This window comes from Citrus sinensis, chromosome 3 (assembly GCF_022201045.2).
Source record: "Citrus sinensis cultivar Valencia sweet orange chromosome 3, DVS_A1.0, whole genome shotgun sequence".
NCBI classification, from domain to species: Eukaryota; Viridiplantae; Streptophyta; class Magnoliopsida; order Sapindales; family Rutaceae; genus Citrus; species Citrus sinensis.
Window position 1 is genome coordinate 22,696,790 of NC_068558.1, and position 27,608 is coordinate 22,724,397.

At 32.2% G+C, this 27,608-nt stretch overlaps 1 protein-coding gene across 6 annotated transcripts; it reads right to left on the reverse strand.

The window, feature by feature from the left end:
• Nucleotides 1-16,528: 16,528 nt before the first annotated feature.
• LOC102626240 (uncharacterized) lies at nucleotides 16,529-27,125 on the reverse strand. 6 transcript variants are annotated; one of them, XR_008053206.1, is made up of 5 exons: nucleotides 26,880-27,125; nucleotides 20,781-25,694; nucleotides 20,618-20,702; nucleotides 19,944-20,400; nucleotides 18,141-18,490 (listed from the first exon to the last, which is right to left on the reverse strand). XR_008053206.1 is itself a non-coding variant. In XM_052437351.1 (5 exons), the coding sequence occupies exons 1-4, from the start codon at nucleotides 26,945-26,947 to the stop codon at nucleotides 20,390-20,392; spliced, it is 402 nt and encodes a 133-aa protein (XP_052293311.1). In that variant the 5' UTR covers nucleotides 26,948-27,114; the 3' UTR covers nucleotides 18,141-18,490; nucleotides 19,944-20,389. The 6 variants fall into 6 exon arrangements, 5 of the variants coding, with proteins under 5 accessions (XP_052293314.1, XP_052293311.1, XP_052293313.1 ...); XM_052437351.1 differs by having other exon boundaries at nucleotides 25,457-25,694; nucleotides 26,880-27,114; XM_052437353.1 differs by lacking the exon at nucleotides 20,618-20,702 and having other exon boundaries at nucleotides 25,457-25,694; nucleotides 26,880-27,113.
• Nucleotides 27,126-27,608: the final 483 nt, after the last annotated feature.

Sequence of the window (27,608 nt, forward strand, 5' to 3'; positions counted from 1 at the left end):
TCCCGTGAAGGTTTTGGAATATCTTCTCCGACTTCATTTTTAGTCAAAGGCATGAAGGGACCATCATTAACAATTTCCCAAATTTCATAATCTAAGGCTTGCAAGTAAATTCTCATCCTAGTTTTCCAATATGGGTAATCGTTTCCATCAAAGTAAGGTGGTCTAGTGGTGGACTGTCATTCCCTAAATGTGGAATTATTTTGAGTTGCCATTGATCTTTTAGCTCTAGATGGTTAAATCTAAATAAGAGCACCTTGCTCTGATACCAAATGAAATATAAGTGTGCAACCCAAGAGGGGGGTGAATTGGAAATTTAAAAATTATCCTAGCAAATCCACACAATAAGCAATCTAATGTCTTAATAAAAATTGAAAGCAATAAGTTTAATAAAAGCACAATAATTAAAGAGTAAGGGAGAAGAGAAACAAACACACGAATTTTTACGTGGTTCGGCAATCCCCGCCTACGTCCACGCCTCCAAGCGATCCAAGTTTGAGGATTTCACTATCCAAGCCTTTCCGAGGCTTCAACCGATTACAATTGACTTCGAGGTGTCAATAAACCTTTACAACAAAGAGATTATCTCTCAATCTCTTCACTCAAGTGTCTCACACACTCAAACTCTTACAATTGAGATGAATAAATGAAGGTTACAATGAAACTCACTCAATGAGTAGATATTCAAAAATGAAGAACAAGAAATGATTCAATGTTTGTAGTTCGCAAGTTTGAAGGCTCAAGATATCCCGTGTGCTTTTTGTTTTTGCTTGTTAGAGAACTTGAAAATGAGTTGGATTTGAGTTTATATAGTTTGAGTTCAAAAACTACCCGTTATGCACATTCTGGGCGTATCCGGCTTGCCATTTATGGAATCCGGTAAGCCGCTTTTATGTTATCGTTATGGCAAAAAATTAAATTTTTGACTATCCGGCTTGCCGGTTGAGAAATCCGGTAAGCCGTTTATGCTTCGGATGCTTACTGCCCATATCCGGATTTTCGTTTAGCCGTATCCGGTAAGCCGCTTGCTACAGTAACTGCTATAGTGAAAATTTTCCTAAATTTATAGTTTGACCCTAAAACTTTATAAAACTGTAGTGTGGCCCAAAAAGTTATAAAAGTTTACAAAGAGGTCCAATTTTAGAATTTTAGAATAATGCTTTGTCAATCCCACAACTTTCTGAAATTATAATTTCACCCAAACTTTGTGAAATTATAGAATTCCCCGAAAACATTTAAATAGTTTCAAATAGGTCCAAATCCGAAATTTAAAAACGCTATCAAAGATTTTAACAATGCTTTCATTTTAGTCCAAAATGCTTTAATTCCATAACATCATTTTCTTATTATAAAAGCACAATTCATAAATCTTTGCTTAATAAATACATGTGGTTTATTATCATCAAAATCAATATTTATAGTCATATAGGCTAAAATAGGGAACTCGTCTCATTCTCTCTATCTCTTCAGATGTTTTAAGTGATTGATCCTTAGAGAATGTAATTCCATGTCTGAATGATAATAAACTAGTCTTGGAATTTTTCATGTTAAATCTAGCCAATATCTTATCGATATAGACCGCTTGAGACAAGGCTAAAGTTTTATTCTTCCGGTCATGTAGTAACTTGATACCAAGAATATAACTTGCCTCTCCCAGGTCTTTCATATCAAATTATTTTGCTAACCAACTCTTTATTGTAGTCAATACTCCTATATCGTTTCCAATTAGGAGAATATCGTCTACATAAAGAATTAGGAAGGCTATAAATTTTTCTTGAATTTTCTTGTACACACATGGTTCATCAATGTTGTGAATGAATCCAAACGATTTAATCGCTTGATCAAATCTGATGTTCCATGACCGGGATGCTTGCTTCAATTCATAAATGGATTTCTGCAACTTACATACCATGTGTTTTTGGCCTTTTTGTATAAATCCATTTGGTTGTTGCATGTAAATATTTTCTTTAAGATGCCCGTTAAGAAAGGCAGTCTTGACATCCATTTGCCAAATTTCATAATCTAGCACTACAACAATGGAGAGCAGAATCCTGATGGATTTAAGCATAGCAACCGGAGAAAAGGTTTCCTCATAATCGTTTCCCTCTTTCTGAGTAAATCATTTGGCTACTAATCTTGCTTTAAATGTTTCCACCCTTCCGTCTACTCCTCTTTTTCTCTTGTAGATCCACTTGCACCCTATAGGTTTTACCCCATTTGGTGCCTCTACAAGTTCCCAGAATTTATTGGAATACATAGATTCCATTTCTTGATTCATGGCCTTTTTCCAAAATTCAACATCTCTATCTATTAGAGCTTCGTTGTAACTAGTGGGATCTTGTACATGTTCATATGAGATAGGCGTATAGGTTTCTCCCAAAAGCATGTATCTCGCAGGTAACCTAGTTACCCTCCCACTACGATGAGGTTCTAAAAATGATGGTTGTTCAGGGATAATCCTATGTTGATCATCTGGTTGTTGTTGTTCTTCCTGTTCTGTAACAGGCGTTGAAAGCTGAGCATCAACCTGATCACCTAACAGTTCTTCAAGTATTACCTTACTCTTAGGTTTGAAGTTATTCATATAGTCTTCCTCGAGGGAAGTGAAATGTGTGCTCATGATCACTTTCCTATCTTGAGAACTATAAAATAAACCTCCCCTAGTTCCTTTGGGATACCCTAGAAACATACAAACCTCAGAACGTGAATCCATTTTGTCTGCTTTTGGTTTTAGCACATGTGTTGGTGATCCCCAAATACGGACATATGGTAAACTTGGTTTGCGACCTGACCATAATTCTATTGGGGTTTTAGGTACTGACTTAGATGGAACTAAGTTCAAGAGGTAAACTGCAGTTTCTAGTGCTAGTCCTCAAAAAGAGATTGGTAATGACGAATAGTTAAGCATAGTTCTCACTCTATCCGAAAGAGTTCTATTTCTTCTTTCAGCTACCCTATTTTGTTGTGGTGTTCCCGGGGCAGTCAATTGAGATATAATCCTATTTTCAACCGAATACTCTTTGAAATCTCCTGAGAGAAATTCACCACCTCGATAAAATCGAAGTTTTTTCATGTTCTTATCTAATTGCTCTTCTGTCTCAGCCTTATACTCTTTGAATTTCTCAAGAGCTTCAGACTTGTGACGGATCAGATAAACATAATCGTATCTCGAGTAATCATCAGTGAAAGTGATGAAATACTCATAACCTGATCGAGCTTGTACATTGATTGGTCCACATACATTTGTATGTACCAATTCAAGTGGTACTGTTACACATACTCCTTTGGCCGAGAATGGCCTTTTGGTCATTTTTCATTCTAAACAGGATTCACAGAGTGGCAATGATTCATTTTCTAATGGACCCAAAAGCCCATCTTTGATCATTCTCTGTATCCTATTTTGGTTTATATAACCCAAGCGTAAATGCCAGAGGTAACATTGGTTGGAAGAAATATTTCTTTTCTTAGATAAATGTGTATGCTCATCATTATTGATCACTATGTCATGCGTAGAATGGATCATTGGACTTAAATAATATAAATTATCTTCCAATGTACCAGAACAAACAAGTCTCTTATTATGAAAAATAGAAACAGAGGATCCAAAATTTACAGTGTACTCTTGCTTTGACAAACAAGCTACTGAAATTAAATTCCTCTTAATGTCTGGAACATAAAGATAATTATTCAAAACTAAAGTCTCCTTATTAAAAGATAATAAAACAGATACATTCTTCACTGCTGACACAAACTGTCCTGTCCCTAACTGTAGCTTGATGCTTCCTTCACTTATTTTCCTGGTTTCCTGAAACCAATAAAGTGAATTACAAATATGATTAGTTGCTCCTAAATCCAACACCCAAGTGTCAATAGGATTTTGAACTAAACAAGCCTCAATTACAAAAAGATTTCCCATACCTTATTTCAAAATCTTAGGGCAATCCTTTTTCTAGTGACCTTTCTGTCCACACTTGAAGCATTTGCCTTTCTGCTTGCCATCTTGCTTGGTAGACGGTCTCTTTTTCCCAGCTTTCTTCTTACCTTTGCCTTTCGACTTAGGTCGAGAAGAAAAAGCTTTTTCAGCAATATTTATGCTTCCTAGAGATTTCTCAGCACGATAGATCTCTTCAGCAGAATGGAGTTCGTTCATTAATTCAGTTAAGGTCATGTTTCTTTTGTTCATGTTATAATTGACCTTAAACTCCTTGAATGTTTCTGGCAGAGATTCTAGCACCATGTCTATCTTTGAGTTATTATCGATTTGTGCTCCCTGAATCTCAACCTCATTCAAATAGTCCATCATGTTGAGGACATGATCACGAACTCTTGTGCCCTTCCCCATTTTACTGTTTATAATTCCTTTCAGCGCTGCTTGTCTCGCGGAGCGAGTACTCTGCCCGAGCATCTGGTGGAGACTATCCATTATTTCAGTGGCAGTCTCCAAGTTCTGATGTTTGGTCTGCAGAATATTCGAAATCGAGGCTAAAATGTAGCATTTTTCCATTTCATTAGCCTTTTGCCATTTCTCATAAAGCCTCCTCTGATTTCTATGAGCATTGTCCGCTAGAACTGGAGGGCATGGCTAGGTTAAGACATATTTATAATTTTCAGCAGTCAGGACAATGAATAGATTTCTTTTACAATCTATATAGTTCTCTCCAGTGAGTTTGTTTTGACTCAGAATAATAGTAAGTGGGCTTAGGGAAGACATTTTCTGAAAAATAAAATATCCATGCATAAATAATTTGAAATAATATTCATAATAAATGACAAAAATGCATAAAACCATAAATGCATTTTAATTTATTGTAACGATAATCTAGTTCCGCTTTGACAAGCTATCCGTTGGAGAAGTCATGTCTACACTTATTAGATCCAATTACCCATTGGATTATTTACCTTCATGTAGAGACATGATAAATAATTATCGTTATCCTTTTTGAGCCTAAATTTGTTAACAGAGCTTCGTTGGGAAGGTTAATAAAAAATTTTAGTTGAGTGTATAACCATTGTTTCAATCTACGTATTTTTCATATCAATAGTCACCGTTGGGGTGAACAATCGATTGAAAAATATTTCAATTTTATCTTTGAAGAAGTTCATCAAATAAAATATCTAATATATATACCCTCCGAAGGGAGCATCACCGTATCATGAAGTCGAGGTATATATATAATTTTATTATTGAACTAAAAATGGAGCTCATGGAAAAGTTATCTTGAATGTTCCCTCCCCCACTCAATATTTTAAAATTGGTTTTTCCTTTTAAAACATACATATTGTTAATTGCATGCTTCCTATAATATTATCTAGATGATATCCAATATTATTAAGCATACCCAAATTTCAAACAATATAATGAGATTCATTATTAATGAATGACATGTATCATTATGCATAGAGTGGCACTACCTATTCTATATGATATGTTATCATGGCATGTTATCATCCAAAACGTAACATATAGAAAAACAATTAAATAACCTTAATTCATGACTTTCCTAATAATGAAAAATACATTAACCCTAAGCCTAATCTTCATTGGGCTTCTTGTCAATGTCCATCTTCCATAAGCTTGTCTTTGTTAATGGACTAGGGGAAATTGGGCTTTTCAATTTATAATTGGTCCAATTTTAATTTTACAAAATAAATAAATAATTTTTAAAAAAATTATTAAAATAAAACTTTTGGACCAAAAATAAATTTAATGTATTCAATTTTATCTATGCATTTTAATCCATTAAGCCCTATTGAAATTGGGCCTAAAACTATTTTTGGATTTAAACGCAAAAAATTAAAAAAATTCTGCCCGAAGAAAAAATTATGAAACCATAGGGACCTCCATGATAAAAACCATGAAACCCTAAAATCATATTTTTCTTTCTTTCATCTTCCCCCGCCACCATCTCCACAAACGGCCACTGTTCAAACCTTTCTCACCGGACAGCCGCCATCAGCGCCAAGTTTGCCGTCGCCGATACGTTGGAAACAAACCAACCCTGCACGCGCTGCTTGCTGGAGTGCACTCTAATATCAATTGTTGGGTAAAGATTAGTTTTTTAAATTTTTTATAAAACTTTTTTAAGATCGCTCTCATATAATATATAAGAATTTGTAATCTAGAAATCGTACCATGAAAATCCGATTTAGATTTTTCCGCTTAAGTGATTTAGGCTCCCAGATCACGATCCAACACCACAACGCATGTTAGATCACGATCCGTCACCACCACGCTTGTTAGATCACGAACTGTCACCAATGATCTTCTAGATTATGACTCAGGTTTGATCTGCACTTGACGTGTGGGCGCCTTTATCACTACCAAAACAACTAGCACGAGAAAATTTTTCTCTCAACAATAGAGAGAAAAATCTTATTCTCTGATTTGTATAAAATGGCTGCTATATTTTTCTTTTAGATAAAATAAGCTTTTTTATATCTCCCTTTAGTGAAAACCCTAGGCTCCAAATAATGAAAATCAAAACTCACGTTACTTGCTTTTTCTATAGGGGACCCACCTTGTAAAATAACATAAGGCTCCTTACACACAAGCTAATTAAATGGAGCCTCCCACTAAATGATATATTTAGGTTTTTGATCCAAATAGCTAGTTATCTTGCTTATTAATCCAGTAGTGGTGCAGTTAATTAAATGAGCTAACCCGGGGATCATTTGGGAACATACAATAGTGGCTATAAAAATTAGGCTTGTAATTAAAATAGCCTAATTATTTTATTCCAAATCTACTCCACTAAAAGATTGGAATTGACCTCCATAATTGTATGCTCGAATAATAATTCGTCCCAAGCCACATTGATTTCTTTACTGCACAATCCTTTGTACCACATCATTAATTAAATCGATATCTCAAATGTCCAATCAATTTAATTACATCTTGTTCCTTGATTCTTACTGGTTTTCTCTAATGATCATTTTCAACATACTAAATATGTTGACACACTCTGGCCAGAAAATGCTATGATCAAGTGCCGAAAACCCATCAAGAGATGTGTTATACAAATTCTATATTGTTAATCCATAACTTCAATACTCATAATTGCTCCCACCAAGATACCGGGTAATCTTGACCACAAGTATGTGTCGTGTCCATTGGTAACTCAAATGGAATAACAATTACAATCATGAAATCATAATTAACTCAAGATTAAGATTACAGTAAAATCAATGCCTATGCGATTTAATAAGTCTGATAGTTATTACAAAGTTAATTAAATCTCATATGTGATCCTGTTCAATGTAGTCGTACTACATCAATAAATTCATACATGATTAAAACAAATCATTCAATGAATTCATTACAGCCTATACCTAAATAAAGTGCCCAACTTTATTTATCAACTGCGAACTAAATTTATTTAATCATAAGATATTTAATCAAAATATTAATGCAATTAAGATATTTGAATAAAATACCTCATTTATTTTATTAATCAGAAAAAATTATTTATTACAATTAAATAAACACATATGCTTTTAAAGAGCATATTTTCCCAACACTTAGAATTGCTAAAAGTTTTGTTTACGTATGTGCTTCCCTTTCAGGTTTGCCCGCATATATTCAGGAGTTGTTTGCCCGCTTGGTGGTGGTTTTGCATGATTCTCTAGCAAGGGAGCAACATGCAACTCACATTTCGACTGTAAGTATCTCTTACCTATTCTTGATTCGGTGGGTACCTATTTATTACGAAGCTAATGTGCAAAACATCACTATGGAAAATTGATAATTTGTAAATGAAAAAAACTTGAGAAGATGCAGTATCGTCGTGTTTGACGAGCAACATCAGAACTATTGGCTTTGCACAGGATGATTTGATTTTTAATATCTCCTTGATATTCAGAATTGAACTTCTAGTATTGAAGCGGCAATATACTTCTCAAATTAACTTAATTTGATTTTTCTTTTTCTCTCTATTTATTGTTACTCCTTTTTTCTCTTATAATTTGATCATATCTGGACTTTGAAAGATATTTTAATTAATACATATATATTTTTGTTTATGTATAATCAAAATTTACTTAATTATTATATTTTTATTTATTAACTATCAATCATGTAAGTGGATTTGCTCATATAAAAAAAGAGAATCTCGATTCCTTTATGATAAGGTCTTGCTCTCAATGGTCAGTGCCCATACTACCTTGGTTACCGAGGAGCCAAAACTGAGTGTAAAAAAAAAAGGTATATCTTCTGGGTATTTCTTGTATTCATGCATTCTAGTTGTATATATGTATTTGCGTTTTCTCAATCATAATGCGCTGTGAAAACTTTGGATGGCCACCTTAGGGTTTTTTGCTTTACCAAATGAGAGCCAATATATGTTGTCAATCCTCTGGCAGGCAAATTTATCACCCTCTTATGTGCAATTCTTTTAACAAGATACTCTTGAACTGGAAGATTTATGCTTTTGTCTTGCTTACTTTTTGGAAAAAGATATAGCAACTACAGTTGATGTCTTATCTCACCATTAATTCATTTTTTTAAAGGCCAAAAATAGTATAAGTTTTCTTAAGTTTGTTTAATGCAATTTACACCTGAGTAAAATTCGCTTATTGACCCACTTGATTCCACTGCCTTATAACTCAATTTTCACCGTATTTTCTCCCATTTCTATTGTTGTTTCTGTGTTTAAAAAAAAAGAACAATTATCCACCAATCATTTTTTTTATACTTTTTCAAAAATAAATAATTTTTTTTTTGCTGAATTCCACCTAAAGTTTAATTTTTCTACACCAAACCACTTCTATCTGCATGTTGTTAAGAACTAACAAAATACTGGACAAATGATTATTTTGCCCCCCCAAAATATAAAATTACAATTCTACCTTAAATAAATGCCAAAAAAATCAAATTTAATATTTTAGCCGGTAGCTTCTAGCTTCTACAATTTAGGCTATAAAAACACAAGAATCAACAGGCATGAAACAATTATTCAACCATCATTCAACTAGCTATGCAAGCTACTCACAGCCAGGCAAACCTACTCATACTCACAATCAACCATATAAACCTACTCATACAATCTATCAAATATGTTCATATAATTCATAACATATTGACACATTGAAGCTCGCAACTATGCCATTTGTGAAGGTTAGTTATATTCTGTTGAGGTTGTTGAGGTGGCTTGGTGAGCTGGCACACATGGAACTAGTTGGTCATTGTATTAGTTACACTCTACAACTAGGATCAACAGCATATGAAAGGGCAAAGTTTGCTAGTTGAAAAGGCACCTGAGTGTGTGATTTTAAGTGGTTTAGAGATTGAATTATAGGATTCTTCGTGAAAGAAATTTGTTCTTTGTAATCACTAGAAGCCATTGTAATTAATCTTACTAATAAAGTTTCAAGCTCATATTGGGAATTCAAGCTTAAATGTAGGTTCATTGGAACTTAACCACGTAATCTTTTTCGTGTGTTTGTGTTTTCCTCTGATTCTTGTGAATACTTTTTACTTTGATGTTTGATTCAAAGTGATTGAAATCAATTAGATAGAATCATTTAATCAATTACATATAATCTACACATTCATTCAAACATCACAACTATAACACCATTCATTCAAACACATCATCTACACATTCAAACATCACAACTACCCAACCATTCATTCATTCATTCAAACATAGCACTTGCTCAACCATTCATTCAAATACATCATCTACACATTTAAAATGGCATCAAGTTATAATTCAAGTTCTATTAGTGGAAAGCCACATAAAAAGGTTAAATGCATTCCCAAGTACTGCTAGTGTGGTGTGCAGGCATGTGCTATGGCTTTCATTACACCATAAAAACCTAATGTAATGTTTTGGTCATATAGGTTGAATAAATGCAAGTTTCGAGAGTAGTTTACTACTGAAGCTCTCATATACTCTAGTAGTGGTGATCAAATGACAGATAATCAAAATTTGGAGATGAATGCATTTAACTTTGGAGCTAATGATGTGGTGAAGATAAAGGAAAGACTTAAGCTCATTGAAGGAAAGCTTAAATTTATAATAATTCTCCTAGTTTGTGCCTGTTCCATTGTGTTTATTAAAATGTAATGTATCTTAAAAAAATATGCATTAAGGAAATAAAAGCTTAATTATGTACTAATTTTACTATTTTCCTTGTTCTAGTTTCAGAACTCTGACCTGGAACATTTGGCATTTGAACACATATTTTATTAGTTTAAGAATTTGAACAAAAATATACAAACATGAAATCAAGATAGGTCATTTTTCATTACTTGGGATGAGGTAGTTGTAACCTGGCCTAAAGTAGTTGACTTTGCTACTGATGCTAATAAACATGTTGATTTGTGAAATGAATATCATATTATACATAAAATAAACTATATAGGCACAACAAATCAAATATATATGTAAGCCAACACATATTTTCTTCTTCTTATCACTTGCTCTGAAACAATTAATGGCTGACTTGAAGTAGCTAATGCCTATAAAACATGATATTTTTTATTTAATGATAGTATAAATATAATAAATAATAACAACTACTTCTAATAAACAATAATAATCATAATAAATAATAATAGTATACTAAATATACTTGAGAATTAGTTTTTCTAGCTCTATTTACCCTTGGAATAGGTGGCCTTAATAGGAAAGAGCTCACATTGTGATTACAACCACCTCAAAATGAGCAAATGACAAAGAATCTCCTTTTCTCTCTTTGAGCTCATTTGCTGCTCTTTTTCTAGATTTCTTAGGCCTTTCGATCTTTTTTTCCATAATTGACAGATCAATCAATGGTATTCCAATAGGTTGCCATGTACACTAATCTGGAAAAGGGCTAAACATCACTGAATATTTATTAAGGTAAGCCTGTCTGGTAAAGCATGTTGGAATATAATCCTCAACTTCATGTCTTGCATATCCCACGGCAGCCATAACTTGTCGACAAGCGAAGCCAGCAATTTTCCAATTACTAATCTCTAACTTTATCACAAACTCCTAGGTGGATTATAGGCTCTATCCATGACTTGAAAATTCAGATTATAAGAAGCTTGTACAATCATTTTCTCTGCAGTTTTTTTTTCTTGCCCAACTATTTCAACACTTTAGGTGTTAGCTATCTTTTCCAAGTGGTTGCCTCATTTCTTCTCTTTGTAAACCTTTTCATAAGTCTACTTCTAATTTCTTCAAGCATTGTCAAGTAAGGCCTGTCTCAGCAAGGTAATACCAACTATTGTAGCACTCCAATGCATTATAGTCAATACGATCTACTATGCAATTTTCTATCATATATATGGATCAACTATTTATAACAATGCAGTTTTGTTTCTAACCACTCAAATGCAACTTTTTTTCAACATTGATCTCTGCCATTACCTCACTAAAATCATGCTTCTCACTACTCTTAATACCCTTCCAAAGTTTCAATTGTACAATAGTATATGACTTGGAAAAGTTAGCATAAATATGACTAGGACATGCCATATGATAGATAGTAAACCATGTGCTTAAAATTGCATTAATCAACTCCTTTTGTCCATCACTAATAAAAGTCACCCACCTTCCATCATCCAAATAACCATTCAAGTGCTCCATAAACCATCCTTATATCTCTATATTATCAATCTTATAAACATATATTGCCAATGGGACAATCATATTATTACTATCCATGCCAACAACGCTTAACAATAATCCACAATGTTCACCCTTCAAGTGACATCTATTTACTTTAATAAAAAATCTACAACCATTAAGCTAAGTGTTCTTTTGCATAAGAAAGGCAACAAAAAAATCTTTGGAACAATATCTTGTCAGTAAAGAAATAACATCGCACAACACCTTGCATATTGCTCTTAGATCAGCTTTGTAAATGACTACAACATACTCAAATAATTTTTTATATCCTTTTGAAGGATCCCTAAAAACCTTAACTTTTGCTTTTTCTCTAGCATTATACAATGTCATCATTTCAACCTTTAAACCATAAGTCTCTTGCATCACTACTAGAAAAATGAGAAATACTAATACTATGTTTCTTATACTAAATAAAAAAGTATCAGCATTTGATGACCTAATCAGATTTTAACGCCTTTTACATATAAGTGTCAGTGATCATTGATACTATAGTATCGTAACCAAGCATTGATGCTAATTGGAGAAGTAATTTTAATTTCATTTTAATTTTTTCAATTTTCCTAAATCTAAACGACATCATTCTAATTGCTAAAAAGTTATCGATATAAATTAAATAGTTGGAAGTTTTTTGGCTCCTCATTTCCCTCTCCCTCCAAAATCGATTTTCCTTTTCTCTTTCTACAAGAACTCGAAAACGAAATCGATGAAAGTTGTGACTGACATGACTCAAAACTGTATTACTTCCAAGTATAAGAGTATCTAATTATAATATAACCCGATGAGTTTGGGGTCGAACCACAAAGAATTTAAAATTGAGTTGTCAATTTGTTAAACAAAGAAATTTAATTGCGAGAAAAGAAATTATTTGAAATCGATTTAAAAATAAGCTAAGGTTACGGGATCCACTCTCAGTATTCAAACTATAATTTTAATACTCTCTCATTTTTTTTCATAATTTACCTCACTTTTACCAGTTAATTATTATATCATTTAATTCTTGACTAATTATGTGTGTGAATAAGCATGGAATCAAGTACCTAATGTGTTACATTATATTAATGTGTCGACAATATATCAAAATACTATACAGATCCAAATAAATTTATAAATTAACATGACATAAAAATAACTAGAAAATAATAAAATAAACTTAAAACTCACTTGAGAAATAAATTAATTTTATGGTTTGAAACTTTGAGCTTTACCCTTCACCTCAGCTTAGTAAAATTAGCCACTCATATTGAAAGAAAACATAACACTCCTTTTATTTGACAAACGTTTGAAATATATTAGAAGGAAGTTGATTACACAACAAAAGAAGAAAAATAAGAAAAAGACACAATTCCTCAACTACACTCTATTCTCTCTTGACTTAAGCTCTCTCTGCTCAGTTCTCTAGCTTTTTCCCTCTACTTGCATCCCCTTGCCTTTTTATAGGCAAGGGGTGCATCTTTTTATTTAATTATTATTATTTATTATATGTACTTTGAAATATGTAACTGTCAGGAGGCATGATGGCCTCCTAACCATCACAAGCAACCAAAGCATGGTTGCCTTTTGTTCTTTTGTTCTTTTTTTATTTTTTAATAACATCTCCTCAATAATGCTTTCAAATTGCTCCAGCAATCCTTCTTTGTTCCGACTTGCAATTCCAATTCCATCTTTATTCCTGAAAATATTTGTAAGATAAAAATTAACATATTACGAATTAACTTAACACAAAAATTTATTTGGGGAGCATTCATATAATTTATAAGTTATGAGCGCATTAATCAACACTTTAAGTGAAAAACTAATAATTTTATCCTTATTACAAGTATACTTTTTAGTGTTAATCACACCCCCAACCAGTTTATTACTAGGCTCTAGCAATTTAAGTGATAAAAATTTAGCTAAATTTCAAAACCAAATTGAAAATCTTTTTTTAAAAAAAATTGTGGTCACTTCTTTTATCATATTAATGACAACAATCGAATAAAAGTATAAGCATTACCTTCAGCGTAAAGAAAATCACATCCCATTAAATCAGTTAAGTAAAATCATGTAAAAGAATCAATTATTAGAGCTACATTAATCAAGCCACTTTTAAGAATGATATGTCAAACCCCAAAACCTCACCATTAAGAATGACTCTCTCAAAAGAAAAATATACCCCAAATTAAATTGTCACTCTAAAAAATGATAGATTTGAGAAAATAATGAAATAATATCACACGCTCTCACCAAGATGAAAAAATAATGCCCACAACTTAGAAATAAAATGATCTCAAGTCCAAGAAATTACTAGCAAAATTTATTTTTAATTTTATGCATCACCACATCTTTTAGTCCATATTACCAGTTTTTACTTCAGACTATAGTTCCCAAAAATCGAGGAAGACTTTTATTAGGACGTAATTTAGGTTAGGGTCATGGCTAACAAAAAAGGATAATAGGAAAAACAAAAATATATGTTTGAAAAATAGGGGACTTTTTGGAGATTACATGGTGCTTCTTCTTTTTTCGCTTGGAATTTTTTTCCTTTTTTTCATTATCTTTATTTATTTATATATACATATCTTTGTTTGTTTTTTTTTTCATAGCACCATTATCAGGAATATATAATCATCCATATTTTCAAACATAATTGGGTGGTGGAAAACATAAAACATAAGGTAATACTCCACATTGGAGTGGGAAAAGATGATAGATTACCAAAGAAATTTTTTTTTAATATATAGGATCAAAGGGGTTAACTATGGATACTTTATAATAGGATTGGGTAGAAAGAATCAAACGGTTCAAAGATTGTCTTCTGTCATCTTTTAGGCCTCTAAATAATTTTTCATATCCACTAGTTCAATCCACTTTCAGATGCGGCTGCACAAACTCTTTTTTTTTTTTTACTTTAAAGAAAATATAAAGATCTTGTAAAATAAATTGTGAAGCTGTATAGGCAAACATGGTTACTCTCCAAGGATAATAGGCTCAAAAACGCGCTTGGACTTTTTCATGACATGTACATTCCTCCAAATAGCTTAATCAATTTCACTCATCAAATTTCTCAATTTACGTTTCAACATGCAAAGGGAAAAATATAGTGTAACATAACTAAAGGCCAAAGATAATACAAATACCAAAATTTGAAAATTATCATGCTATCCAATGTTAAAAGATCACACCAAAAATTAAAAAAAAAATCTTTTTTAGTTAAAAAAATAAAAAAATTGGGACTGATTGCAGAAACTTAAGGGAGATAATTAAGAGAAAAAGAGAAAAAGAAAAAAAGTTAGAAAATAATTTTTTTTTTTGGAAAACAAAACACTAAATTTAAGAATATGTATTTCTAGAGACACTACATTCTATATTCTGCCATTTTCGACTAAAATTTTTATCCAAAGTTAGTCTTTACAAAAAAAATTAGTAAAAACATCACCAAGACTGAGACATTCCACAATTTGTCAACTATTCCCTTCCCCCAACCTGAATGAGATATTGTCCTCAATATCTAAAGAAAGGAGTAGAGTTTAGAAGACATTACCTGGCCATTGCTGGAAATATTTACAAATGGAGACTTAAATCTAATTTACACTTTTTATGAGAGTTACTGCCATCATCATCAATTGCCTAATCTAACGCCAAAGTCATGGGATCTGGCTCTGGTTTGTAAGCTTGCAAAAGATCAAGTAACTCGTTAGCAGTAGGAGCACAAATAAAGAGTTTTTTCGTTGAGGATGGAATAAAATAATTTTTAATTGCATGATTAAGAAATGCTATTAAGCCATCATAAAAATTATTAACATTTAACAAATCGATGAGTTTTTTATGGATATTCAAATGAGCCCAAGAAGTAAATGTAATTAGCACCTCTAAAGTTGCAAGATCTCCTGGCAGGAAAATGAAAGTGTCAGTATGATTTAACATTTTGGATATTCTTTCTTACATACCTGAGACAATTAACTCTTCTTCAGTTGGTGGGTCTAGTAGACATCCTAAAAGTTTTAAGGCTTTTAGAATAATGCCTAGCACTTGTCTTCCTCGAACGAAAGCAGTTTCAGAGGCAAGCTTTGATAACCCTTGGTCACCTCCTCCATATACAAGATGTAGTTTTTTCTCTGCTATAGCACGACCAAGATCTATGGCTACCTGAATAAACGCCTTATACTTTCCATAGTGAAATCCAAAAAGCACACAAATGTTCTTAAGTTTTCTACTTAAAGTTGCTACCATTAGAACAATTCTAAGAAAGAAACAATTTGTGAGTGCTTGAAAATGAGCTCTTCTTTAAGGATCTTGGTGACGGACATAATGATATACATTTGTAAATGTAGTGGTATGTTTGTCAAATGACGCGTGAAGCTTTTAGCTTAATAATTCAAAGGCAAACAACAAAAAGAAAAAGTCAACAGTGATTAGATATAAAATCACACAAAAGAAAACAGAAATGATAATAATGCAAAATATAAAATAAAAGGATATTTACTGGTAGTTGTGATTCTGTCTCACATTTTCCTCTAGTTTTACATCTAGTAATAGCTTAAACACCCTTTATGGGTTGAGGATGGGCTTCCCATCCAGTTTTCTTATAAACTGGCAAACAAGGTCTTTTAGAGTAAGATTCCCAAGACTAAATTGTGTACTTTCTATTTTAAACAACTTCCATAAATCATGAATTTCATGTTGAACATATCTGCACGGATGCGTCTCAAGAGATCGTAAAATATCATCCAACGATTCTTTACTCATGCCATCCTTAATAATTTTGATTTTATCTTCGCGATTTACAAAAACCATTCCTAAAGTTTTACAATGTGGTCTTTTACAAGTCTTACACAATTAGGACATTTAGAACCAAGTCGCTTAGCTCTTCTTTTCTTAGCAAGTGTACTTTTACCAAAACCAAGATGTAGGAAACAAATAAATTAGAAACCTCACCTGCCAGTCGGATCTTTGCTTCAATTAACCAGCGAATGTTAGCAGGAATCCCATTGATCATTAACAAACGCAGTCGTTCACAACGAGCTCTGTAAATCTTCTTAAGATCATTTTGAGGGAGAGAAGGAAAACATTGATGTAATTTACGTTGTATTTCTTCCATGCTTCACTTTGTGGTTTCAGTTATTGTGGGAAACTGAGAAAACGAACTTAAAAAGTCACGGAGTACCGTTATCCGCCATTTATACGAAAGAGTCAATAAAAAAATAATCAAATTTGTAAAATCAAATCAAAAGTGAAGAAGAACAACAAAATAAAAAACACACACAAGGAATATAACTCACCTTCGTCCTTTTATTGAATTTACCTCCAATTCCAATTACAGATTATCAATACCACCCTTTATTTCTTTGAGTTGTCTTTCTAGATCTTTAACGTGGGATGCTAACTTTGGTGGTCGTAGATCCCAAATACAAAATCGGAGCAATTTCCTCAAGTGAAATTTTACAGGTAAAAGTTCTTTAAGATGCTCGAAAATAATACTTCTCATGTAGGTATTCATGACGAGTATAAAAATTTTGTGAGCTAAAACACAATTGTCAAATAACAGACAATTAAAAATAACATAATGCACTCCATTCAAGACATAGGAAAAAGGAAAAAAAATCAAACAATTCAAACGATGAAATAATAGTAAAACAAATTCACAAAAAGTTAAAATAAAAAGGATTAATCAAATTTTGGTGGGTCACTCCAATTGATTTCGATGTCTACTTCACGTAGTTGGTATTCCAGATATGGTTTCAATCTTTGACCATTAACTTTAAATGTGACACCATCCTTTGGATTCTTAATTTCTACAACTCCATATTGATACACATTTTTTACAACAAATGGACATTTCACTTTGACTTTAACTTCTCTGGAAATAAATGAAGACGAGAATTATAAAGTAACATTTTTTCACAAATTTCAAATGTTTTCCAAAAAATTCTTTTGTCATGAAAAAATTTGGTTATTGCCTTAATAATTCTAAAAATCTCATATGCATCATTCCTTAATTCCTCAAGTTCACTTAATTGCAATTTACGCACATTACAAGCATCATCAAGATTTGAATTAAAAGCTTTAATGGCCCAAAATGGTTTATGTTCAAGTTCAACCGGCAAGTGCCAAGATTTTCGATAAATAAGGCGATAGGGTGACATTTCTAAAGATGTTTTAAAAGTAGTATGATATGCCCAAAGTGCATCAGTTAGTTGAAAAGACCAATCTTTACAGTTTGGATTAAGTATCTTTTCTAAAATTTATTTTATCTCCCTATTTACTACTTCAACTTGACCACTTGTTTAAGGGTGATAAGGGGTAGCAACTTTATGTGTAATTCCATATTTCTTCATTAAGGACTCAAATGGCTTATTACAAAAATGCTTATCTCTATCACTGATAATAGCTCGAGTTATTCCAAATCTGCTTAAAAGATTTTCTTTTAAAAAGCGAATCATAATCTTGTCATCATTATGCCAACAAGGAATCGCTTCGATCCATTTTGAAACATAATCAACAGCAATCAAAATGTATACAAATCCAAATGATGATGGAAAATGGCCCATAAAATTAATTCCCCAACAATCAAATATTTCAATGACAAGGATATGTTTCACTTTGAAATAGACCATACTATTTGACAATTCTTACACACTTTCCAGAATGCATGTGAATCTTTAAATAATGTAGGTCAATGAAATCCATACTGCAATATTTTTGCAGCTGTCTTTTTTGAAGAAAAATGGCCACCGTATGCTTCAAAATGACAAAATTGAACTCATCGTCTGGTATGCATCTTTGAAAATTTTTATCAAAGCAATACTTGAACAGGTATATATCATCCCAGTAAAAGTTTTTCACTTCTGTTAAGAATTTCTTCTTGTCTTTGGAACTCCAGTCACATGGCATTTCACCTGTTGCAAGATAATTAACAATATTATCATACCAAGACATTTTGTTTATAGAAAATAAAAATTCATCAGAGAAAGAATAATTGATGGGTGTTGTTTCAATTGAAGTCTCATTTGTAAGTCTTGAAAGATGATCTGCAACAACATTTTCAGCACCTATTTTATCCTCGATTGTCAAGTTAAATTCTTGAAGTAGCAAAATCCATCGTATCAACATTGATTTGGCATCTTGGTTCGACATTAAATATCTCACAGCAGCATGATTAGAATAAACAATAGTAGATGAACTAATTAAATACGAACGAAATTTATCTAATTCAAATATTACAACAAGTAGTTCTTTCTCAGATGTAGTGTAATTCATTTTAGCACTATTCAAAGTTCTACTTGCATAATAAATGACAAAGGGCTTACATTCCTTTCTTTGTCCAAGAACAGCACCAACGGCATAATCACTATCATCACACATTAATTCAAAAGGCAAAGACCAATCAGGGGGTTGCATTATTAGGGCTAATGACAAAAGAGTAGTTGTTTTTCCAAAAGCTTTTTGACAATCTTTAGTCCATTCAAAAGGTGTGTCTTTTATTAGGTGGTTACAAAGTGGTCTAGATATGGCATTAAAATTTTTTATAAACCTCCTATAAAATCCTGCATATCCTAAAAAGGAACAGACTTCTCTAATTGTCTTTGGTGAGGGTAATTTTGAAATGACTTCAATTTTGGCTTTGTCGACTTCAATTTCTTTTGAAGACACAACATGGCCCAAGACATATCAAGACATGTATCAAAAGAATTACCAAATATAGTTAAATCATCCATAAAAATCTCTAGACAATTTTCAACTATATCACTAAAAATGCTTCGCATGCACCTTTGAAATGTTGCAGAAGCATTACAAAGTCCAAAAGACATTATCCTAAACACAAATGTTCTAAATGGGCATGTGAATGTGGTGTTTTTCTGGTCTTCTAAGGCTATAGGGATTTGATAATAACCAAAGTAGCCATCAAGAAAGCAATAGTGGGGATGTCCAGCTACTCTTTCGAGAATTTGGTTTAGAAATAGAAGGGAAAATGATCTTTTCTAGTGGCATCATTTAATTTTCTATAATCAATGCACATGCGCCAACTAGATGGAATTCGTGTTGGGATTGGTTCAACATTTTTATTTTTTACAACGGTTATTTCAGATTTCTTTGGTACTACTTGTGTTGGACTTACCCATTTACTACTAGAGATAGGATAGATAATTCCTAAATCTAGTAGTTTAAGGATCTCATTCTTTACCACTTCTTTCATATGAGGGTTTAGTCTTCTTTACGGTTGACGGGTTGTTTTGGCATTTTCCTCTAAGTGTATTTAGTGTGTACATATTAAAGGATTAATGTCTTTTATGTCTTTTAAGGTCCAACCAAATATAGTTTTATGCCTTTTTAGTACATACAATAACTTACCTTTTTGACCATGCGTGAGTTGGGAAGAAATTACCACCAGATATGTCTGCTGCTCTCCAAGATAGGCATACTTCAATTCTTCCAATAAGGGCTTTAATTCTTCCAAGATAGGCATACCTCTGGTGCTTCCTCTTCATTTAGTTCTTCAGGTTGTATCGTATCTTCAAAGTTTGATTGGTTATTATCACCTGTAGGTACTTGCATAGAATCAAGTGTAGGGCATATGTTACTAGTATCACAATCTAATTCCTTACTTGATTCAAAAGAACCAGCAAAATAAATTTCTGCAGAGTTTGTAAAATTCTCATCCTAAATGTGTTTCTTAATGATTGGCTCGATAAGATCAATCTCATCATTCTCATTATCATCTTCTTCTTGATGGTGAGGTTGTTTACATATGTTGAACACAATGAGTTCCAATGCCATGTTGCCGAAAGATAAATTCATTAATCCATTCCTGCAATTAATCAAAGCATTAGCAATAGCTAAAAATGGTTGACCCAATATAACAGGAATTTTTTTGCATTCATTAGCAATTGGTTCCGTTTCAAAAACAAAATCCATAGGGTATATGAATTTATCAACTCGGACTAATACATCTTCAATTATTCTTTTTAGAACCTTAATTGATCTATCAACAAGTAAAAGCGTGGTAGAAGTTGATTTTAACTCACCGAGATTGAGTTGTTGGTATACTGAGTAAGGAAGCAAATTAACACTAGCGCCAAGATCAAGTAGGGCATGTCCAATTTTATGATCCTGAATAATGCAAGAAATAGTTGGACAACCAGGATCCTTGTATTTCAAAGCACTATTGGTTAAGAGAATGGAACATACATGTTCTGCTAGAAAAGCTTTCTTTTGCACCTTATGTTTCCTTTTCACCATGCACAGATCTTTCATAAATTTAGAATAAAAAGGTATTTGTTTAATGGCATCCAACAAATAAATGTTGACCTTTGCTTGTTTAAAAATTTCATAAATTTTCGGACTGTGGTTTGATTTCTTTGGCTTGATTAGTGCTTGAGGAAATGGGGGTACAGGAGAGGAGTTGGTTATTTCTTCATGGGTTAAAGGTTCAACAGACTCTTTCCTATTTTCTGAAATTGAATCTTTACTAGTTTCACGAGGGTCCACAATGTGTTTTTCAACCACTTTACCACCACGAAGAGTTATAACCGATTTGACTTGGCTCATAGTTTGGTTTTCTGAATTTCCCATTTGAGGATGTTGTTGATTCTTGGGGTTTTGTTTAGGTTGAGCAGGAAATTTTCCTTTTTCATGCAAGGTCAAAGCAGATGTAAGTTTGAAGATAATTTCTGTCAAATTGGTTAAGGTTTGCATTGTTTGGTTATTGATCGACTCTTGTTTTTCAATAAACGAATGCAATGTGTCTTCCAGAGTTTTTCTTGGTAGTGGGACATATGGTGGGTAACTCTAGAGGTTTTGGAAATTTTGACGTGGAGGAACTGGTTGTGAAGTTTGTGTATGGTTGTCATTTCTCCAACTAAAATTTGGATGGTTTCTCCAACCAGAGTTGTAAGTTTGAGAGTATGGATTTGGATTTGGCCTTTTGAAATTGTCAACGACATTTATTTGTTCGTTCAAACTTTCTCTCAGAGCTGGCAAGATTGGACAGTCCTGCATAGAATGGTCAATAGAATCGCAAACATAACATGAAATATTTTGAACAGACTTTACATGATCATTCTTCTTCGACTCTAATGCTTCGACTTTTCTATCTAAGGTTATGCATGCCTCCACCAGATGGAGATGACTGGGGTTTACTTGATGACTCATAAGACCCAACTGTATCCCAGTGTTGTGCATTCTCTGTTATATAGTCAAGATAATTTAATGCATCTTCAGGACTTTTATCTCTACACTCACCATTACATATCATTTCAATGATTGTCTACTTGTGATGGTAGTCCCTTGTAGAAATAAGACATTAATCTCCATGTTTCAAAATTGTGGTGTGGACAAATGTTAAGTAGTTCTTTAAACATATCCCAACATTGGTAGAGGGTTTCTCATGGTTTTTTAGTGAAGATGGTGATTTGTCTTTTGAAAGAATTTTTTCTGTGGGGTGGGAAGAATTTTTTCATAAATTGTGCTTGCATTTCATCCCAAGTTCTGATAGATCCTGACCTAAGATTTTGTAACTAAGTTTTAGCTTTATTCTTTAATGAGAAAGGGAAAAACTTAAGCCTGATTATGTTCATGCTCCAATTTTGATCAGTACATGTGTTACAGACTTCCTCAAATTCCCTTCAATGCAGATATGAATTTTCAGACTCAAAACCATGAAACGTAGGTAGAAGTTGGATGATACCACATTTGAAATTAAAACGTGATGCATCAGGAGGAAAAACTATGCATGATGGTGGTCCTATTCTAGTAGGATGCATGAAGTCTCTAAGGGTTCTAGGATGTTCATGAAGATTTTACAAGGCCTGGTTATCTTCGTTCTCTGAAAAATTTTCAGCTCCTATGTCAGTCATATTTAAGGGTGGTGAAGGTGATTTCCTAATTAATCTGCCACTATTTGCACGAGACCAACGACGCATGCAATGCTAATGATGTGTGCTGAATCAATTATGCATAAAACGCTAAATGAAGATTGCAGAAAAAAAAAACTAGAAATTAAATAAGCAAAAAAATTATGCTAATGATGTGTGCTGAATCAATTATGCATAAAACGCTAAATGAAGATTGCAGGAAAAAACCCTAGAAATTAAATAAGCAAAAAATGCGAAATAAAAATAAAAAAATTGAAAATAAATAAATTAGGCGTGAAACCAGCCATAAAAACAAAATAATTAAAGGAAACAATCAACAAAATATCATACAGTATTTTAAAACCAGCCATAAAATAAAATATAAAATAAAATAAATTAATATACAAGAATAACTAAACTAAAATAAAAATGTTAGGAGGAAGAACCGACCATATAAATAAAAATAAATAAATTAACAAAATTTAAATAACAGTCAGGCGGTAGAACCGACCATTTAAAATAAATGCGAAAAGTAAATTGCAAAAATTTAAAGAAATAAATTGGGTTTGAGGATTGATTTGTAAAAGTTTCTAGGCTAAAAATCTAAAATGAAGTTTCTCTTCAAATTTTAAGCAAAAACTTGACACGACTCAAAAGTGTATTACTCCTAAGTATAAGAGTGTCTAGTTATAATATAACCCAGTGGTCCGGGGTCGAACCACAGGGAATTTAAAATCTGGTTGTCAATTTGTTAAACAAAGAAATTTAATTGCGAGAAAAAAAATTATTTGAAATCAATTTAAAAATAAGCTAAGGTTACGGGATCCACTCTCAGTATTCAAATTATAATTTTAATACTCTCTCATTTTTTTATATTTTGCCTCCCCTTTACCAGTTAATTATTATATCACTTAATTCTTAACTAATTATGTGTGTGATTAATGGTTTTATTCTTGCTATTGTAGCAATTATTAGGTGTTGGTTGCAATCTATATGCTAGCCTCCACTGTGTATTATTTGGATTCAGTATTTACCCATAAAGTGAAACTGTCATTTGGAGCGAATAATAGAGCAGTTAAGTTTTCCATACTTAGATTTTAATGTTTGATTTGGTTAAATTTTAGTATATTGAGTTTTATTTTCATTGTATGCTTTCATATTCAGAGGAGTTAGGATGTATTATGCAACAAAGCAAAAAACAAAGCTGAATTTGAAATGGATGTTAGTCTAAGTAAGGATATAAGTGATATGTTCATTTTGACTAAGTTTATAGCTTGTGGTATAATATAATTGATACTAAAACTAATTTCATAAATTTATAGTGCCCTCAGCAATTAAGCGATTTTGAATGTGTGTATTTTGTTATGAAGTACATGCAAGACATTGTGCAAAATCCGAACATATTAAAGCAAAATGTAAGCTTCAAACCTCTGCTTTGTTAGTTATTTTAACTATGAACATTTTGTTTATATCATAATTTTCTTTCTCATTTTTCTGTAATTGAAGTTCAAGGAGATAACGGAGTACATAGATGAGGATATTTTAAAGGTTCGTGTGAGTGGCTGAATATGTGGCTAACTTAATCACTAGTTTAAGAAAATAAGTAAATATCATTTGTTTGTTCGTGTTTTATAATTAAAGGTTCATGATTAGTGTGCTGTATATGATGTACGATGCGCTTGTTCCTTTATTACTTTCAGGAATGTGCCTGTGTTGGTTTGATTTTGTTGTAATTAATTATAAGTCTGATTGCCTCTTATTGCTACTGCTACTCAGGCAATTAAAGATAGCAATGCTGCTGCAGCATTTTCTTTTGCTGCATTTGCCTTCAATGTTTTGTTGCTACTCAGGCCGAGGGATAGAGCAATGTTATTGCTACTGCTTCTTATTCTAGTCTATTTGCCTTATTAACTGCTACTGAAGTTGTTGCCAAAACAAGTTGTTGTTTTCTTTGTTTGGAAATTATCTATATTTTTTCTAATATTATGCTATTCAAACTATATTTGATGAATTTGGTTGTTGAACCAATTTGGTGAATTGTATGTTGATTGTTAAATGTAGAATGGAGCTTGATGACATTTGTTAAATGGAGATTATTGGGTTTTGAATCTAACATTTGTTCCATAAATATTGTTGAAAATTGTTGTTTAATGGCTTTAATTTTAGACTATTAGTAATTGTAATAATGAAAATTTTATTATTTTTTAAAATTTTCAAAAATCTATTGACACAAATTTAGCATCTACAAATATTAATATTTTTGAATCACAACATAAATGATACTAGCGCATCAAAACATGCTTCATACCATAGAATCACTATATGCGTGACTGTATAGAATCACAATTATTTTGGTATTATCGAATCAAAAACTGTTTGACACTGTAACATCAAAGCATAGGTGATGTTTTAAATATAAGCATTTCTTTGATACTAAGGTGTCATGGAATCGTTGATACAAAAAATGTGTCAGAAAATTTCTTGCACTGTGATTAGTGACACTAAACTTGGTGTCAGTAAAAACTGTTACTGATACCAAAATAGTATCAGAGAAGACCATTTTTCTACTAGTGTATATAATTTTTTAAAATATCAATCTTCACATTAGGATCAACAGTAGCCTAACTTTTTATTTTACTAAAAACCCAAGTGGAATTAACTTTCACTATCTTACTAGTAAATCTACACTTATGCTTCTTATTGCATTCTCGCAATATGAAACTAGTTCCATCATTCAATTTTACACCAACCACATACTATGAACAGTCAACCTCTTTACAAGTACCCACAAATCTTCTTAGCTCACTATATGTTGTTTTAATAGCAAACAATTTCCTAACCATCACCACATGCAATATCTCTCTAAAATGAGTAATATCTCTAAACACATACTCTGATTTTAGTCTATATTTCCCATTAGCACCTACGTTGTACTTATCTTGCTCTAATAATTAGTCAATTGGATAGTGAGAGCTCAGTGTCATCATCAAAAGAATTGACCACCCTTAATACCTTTTTATTAGCATCAGATAGATTACCATCTGAATTAGAATTCAAGTGGCTGCCTTTACTTGTTTGAGTATCCCAACTTCCCTCACTGTCCTCATCAATAAAAACAGGTTCAGCAGCACTATTAAGTTTAGCTTGGATGAATTTCATATCAACATCATCATCACTGCCAACCATTCTATCTAAACAATCAAATAGCAATTCATCCTCACCAGATTTATTAGCCCAACAACAGCTTGACCTACAATAAAAGCATGTCCTTCAGCAGAGTCATTCAACTAAGTTATTAGTTTGTCAGGCAAGACAACTTCTAGGTTAGTCAATAATGCCTGTAATAAGGAAGCATCTAGAAATTAAAGGTAAATTATTGATACAATTTCAACTATAAAAGTATTGGCACCCAAAAATAGATGAATTTCAAGCAAATACATTAGCCTTAAAATCTAAATGCAGCGTAACCTTAACCTTATTATTTGGGTTTATAATGTTTAACAAAATTTTTGAAGTGAAATCTAATCCATATGGACTCGTAATATTTAAAGCAGGGACCATTATTTTCGCAACATACACTTAGGTTCAAGCAACCCTAAATTTTGCTTCATGCCTCAGAAAGAATATCATTAACTCTAGTTGTGGCACCCTAAATGTCCAAAACAAAAAAAGACAAATTTAGTGACACTAATTGATATACAATAATATGCTTGCATCACACAACAAAGAAAGCAACAAACCAAAGACAACAAGCATTATTTTTTTTAAATATTATTATTATTGCTGCCCACAAACCTGAATGTTGATTATATCATCCAAAGATATCTGAGATTCATGCAAAACTATGTAAATTTTTTATATTGAATTCTTGTTTATTAAAACAAAGCCAAATATAACTCTACTCCTTGATGGTTTATTAACATAACCTAATTGTAATTAATTTATTTTTCTATCATTTTATTGAAATTAAAGGGACAAACTATAATGATCCATATTACAGATTAGTTGACAATGGAGCATTCAACCTATATGAATTTTTATTCAGTAGCCAGAACTTCACTAAGGAGTTTAGGGATACGGATACATGTGTAGGCAGGGGATAAAAATTTTCAAAAAATCACAACCTAGAGTTTAGTTACTAAAAAATTACAAAAGCCCCAAATTTTGTAAACTACAGGCAAACATACATGTGTGGGTAAGGGATAAACATGCATTCAATCATAGTAGTGGCTATATTTGATGCATTTGCATCTCAAAAGCCCTAAAACAACCTATGACTCCCCAATTTATCATTACCTCCAAAATTTTATTACAAATGAACCTAATCAATATTCTAGGGTTTCAAGAAACAACGATTAACAACAACCACCATACAAATCTTAAATAATTTTTTTTAATGAAAATTGAATTAATAAATAAGTTCAATGAAACTTACTCGATAGCAACCTCAAAACCCAAAAACATAAACGTCAAGACTTTTAAACAGCTCACGACTATCCTCATGACCGCTCACGGCTATCCTCAAGCGTAGTTTATTGATGAAAACGGATGGAAATTGTAGGAAAAGTGGCGGGTTTTGATGCTTCTTCAAGTATAGTGCTGGGTCACGATGTGGAATAATCAATGGTTGTTTTCGTAGCTTTCTATGCTCTGGACCATTTTTGAATCTTTTTTTTCCTTAATCGATGGCTCTAAACGACGTCATTTCTTGCTTTATAAGTGAAATGATAATTTTGCCCCTATGACATCAATAAAGTTATAAGAGCGTGAAGACAAAATTGGCCTAGTTAAAAAAAATTAACTATAGGTGGAATTCAATTAAAAAAGCAATTGTATATTTTTGAAAAAGTACAAAAAATATGTTATCAGTGGATAATTGCCCTGAAAAAGTAACAATGGTTGTACGACACATGGAGAAACACAAAAGACATAATCACAATTTTTTGTATTTGATTAAATGTAATGGGGTGATTTGCAAACAATTTTATGTTTTGGTAAAATTGATTTTCATACCATGTTAGGCAATTAATATGGAAGCCTTGACTAACCATAAGTATGGTAGTTTTGTTTCAAATGAGATTAAGCTTTAAATTTTTTCTTTAATTTTTTCTTTTTTCTTTTGTCTACTCTCTGTATCAAGTTCTCAAGCAATAAACTTGTTCTC

Excerpts from the sequence above, each read along its gene's own strand:
- LOC102626240 (XM_052437351.1), bottom strand. The coding sequence starts at position 26,947 with ATGAGGATAGTCGTGAGCTGTTTAAAAGTCTTGACGTTTATGTTTTTG. Across the intron at positions 25,695-26,879 it reads GGTTTTGAGGTTGCTATCGA|GTCAAGCTGTTGTTGGGCTA; the intron begins GTAAGTTTCATT and ends CTTTTATTGTAG. Across the intron at positions 20,703-25,456 it reads TATCTGATGCTAATAAAAAG|GATCATAAAATTGGACATGC; the intron begins GTATTAAGGGTG and ends TGCATTATTCAG.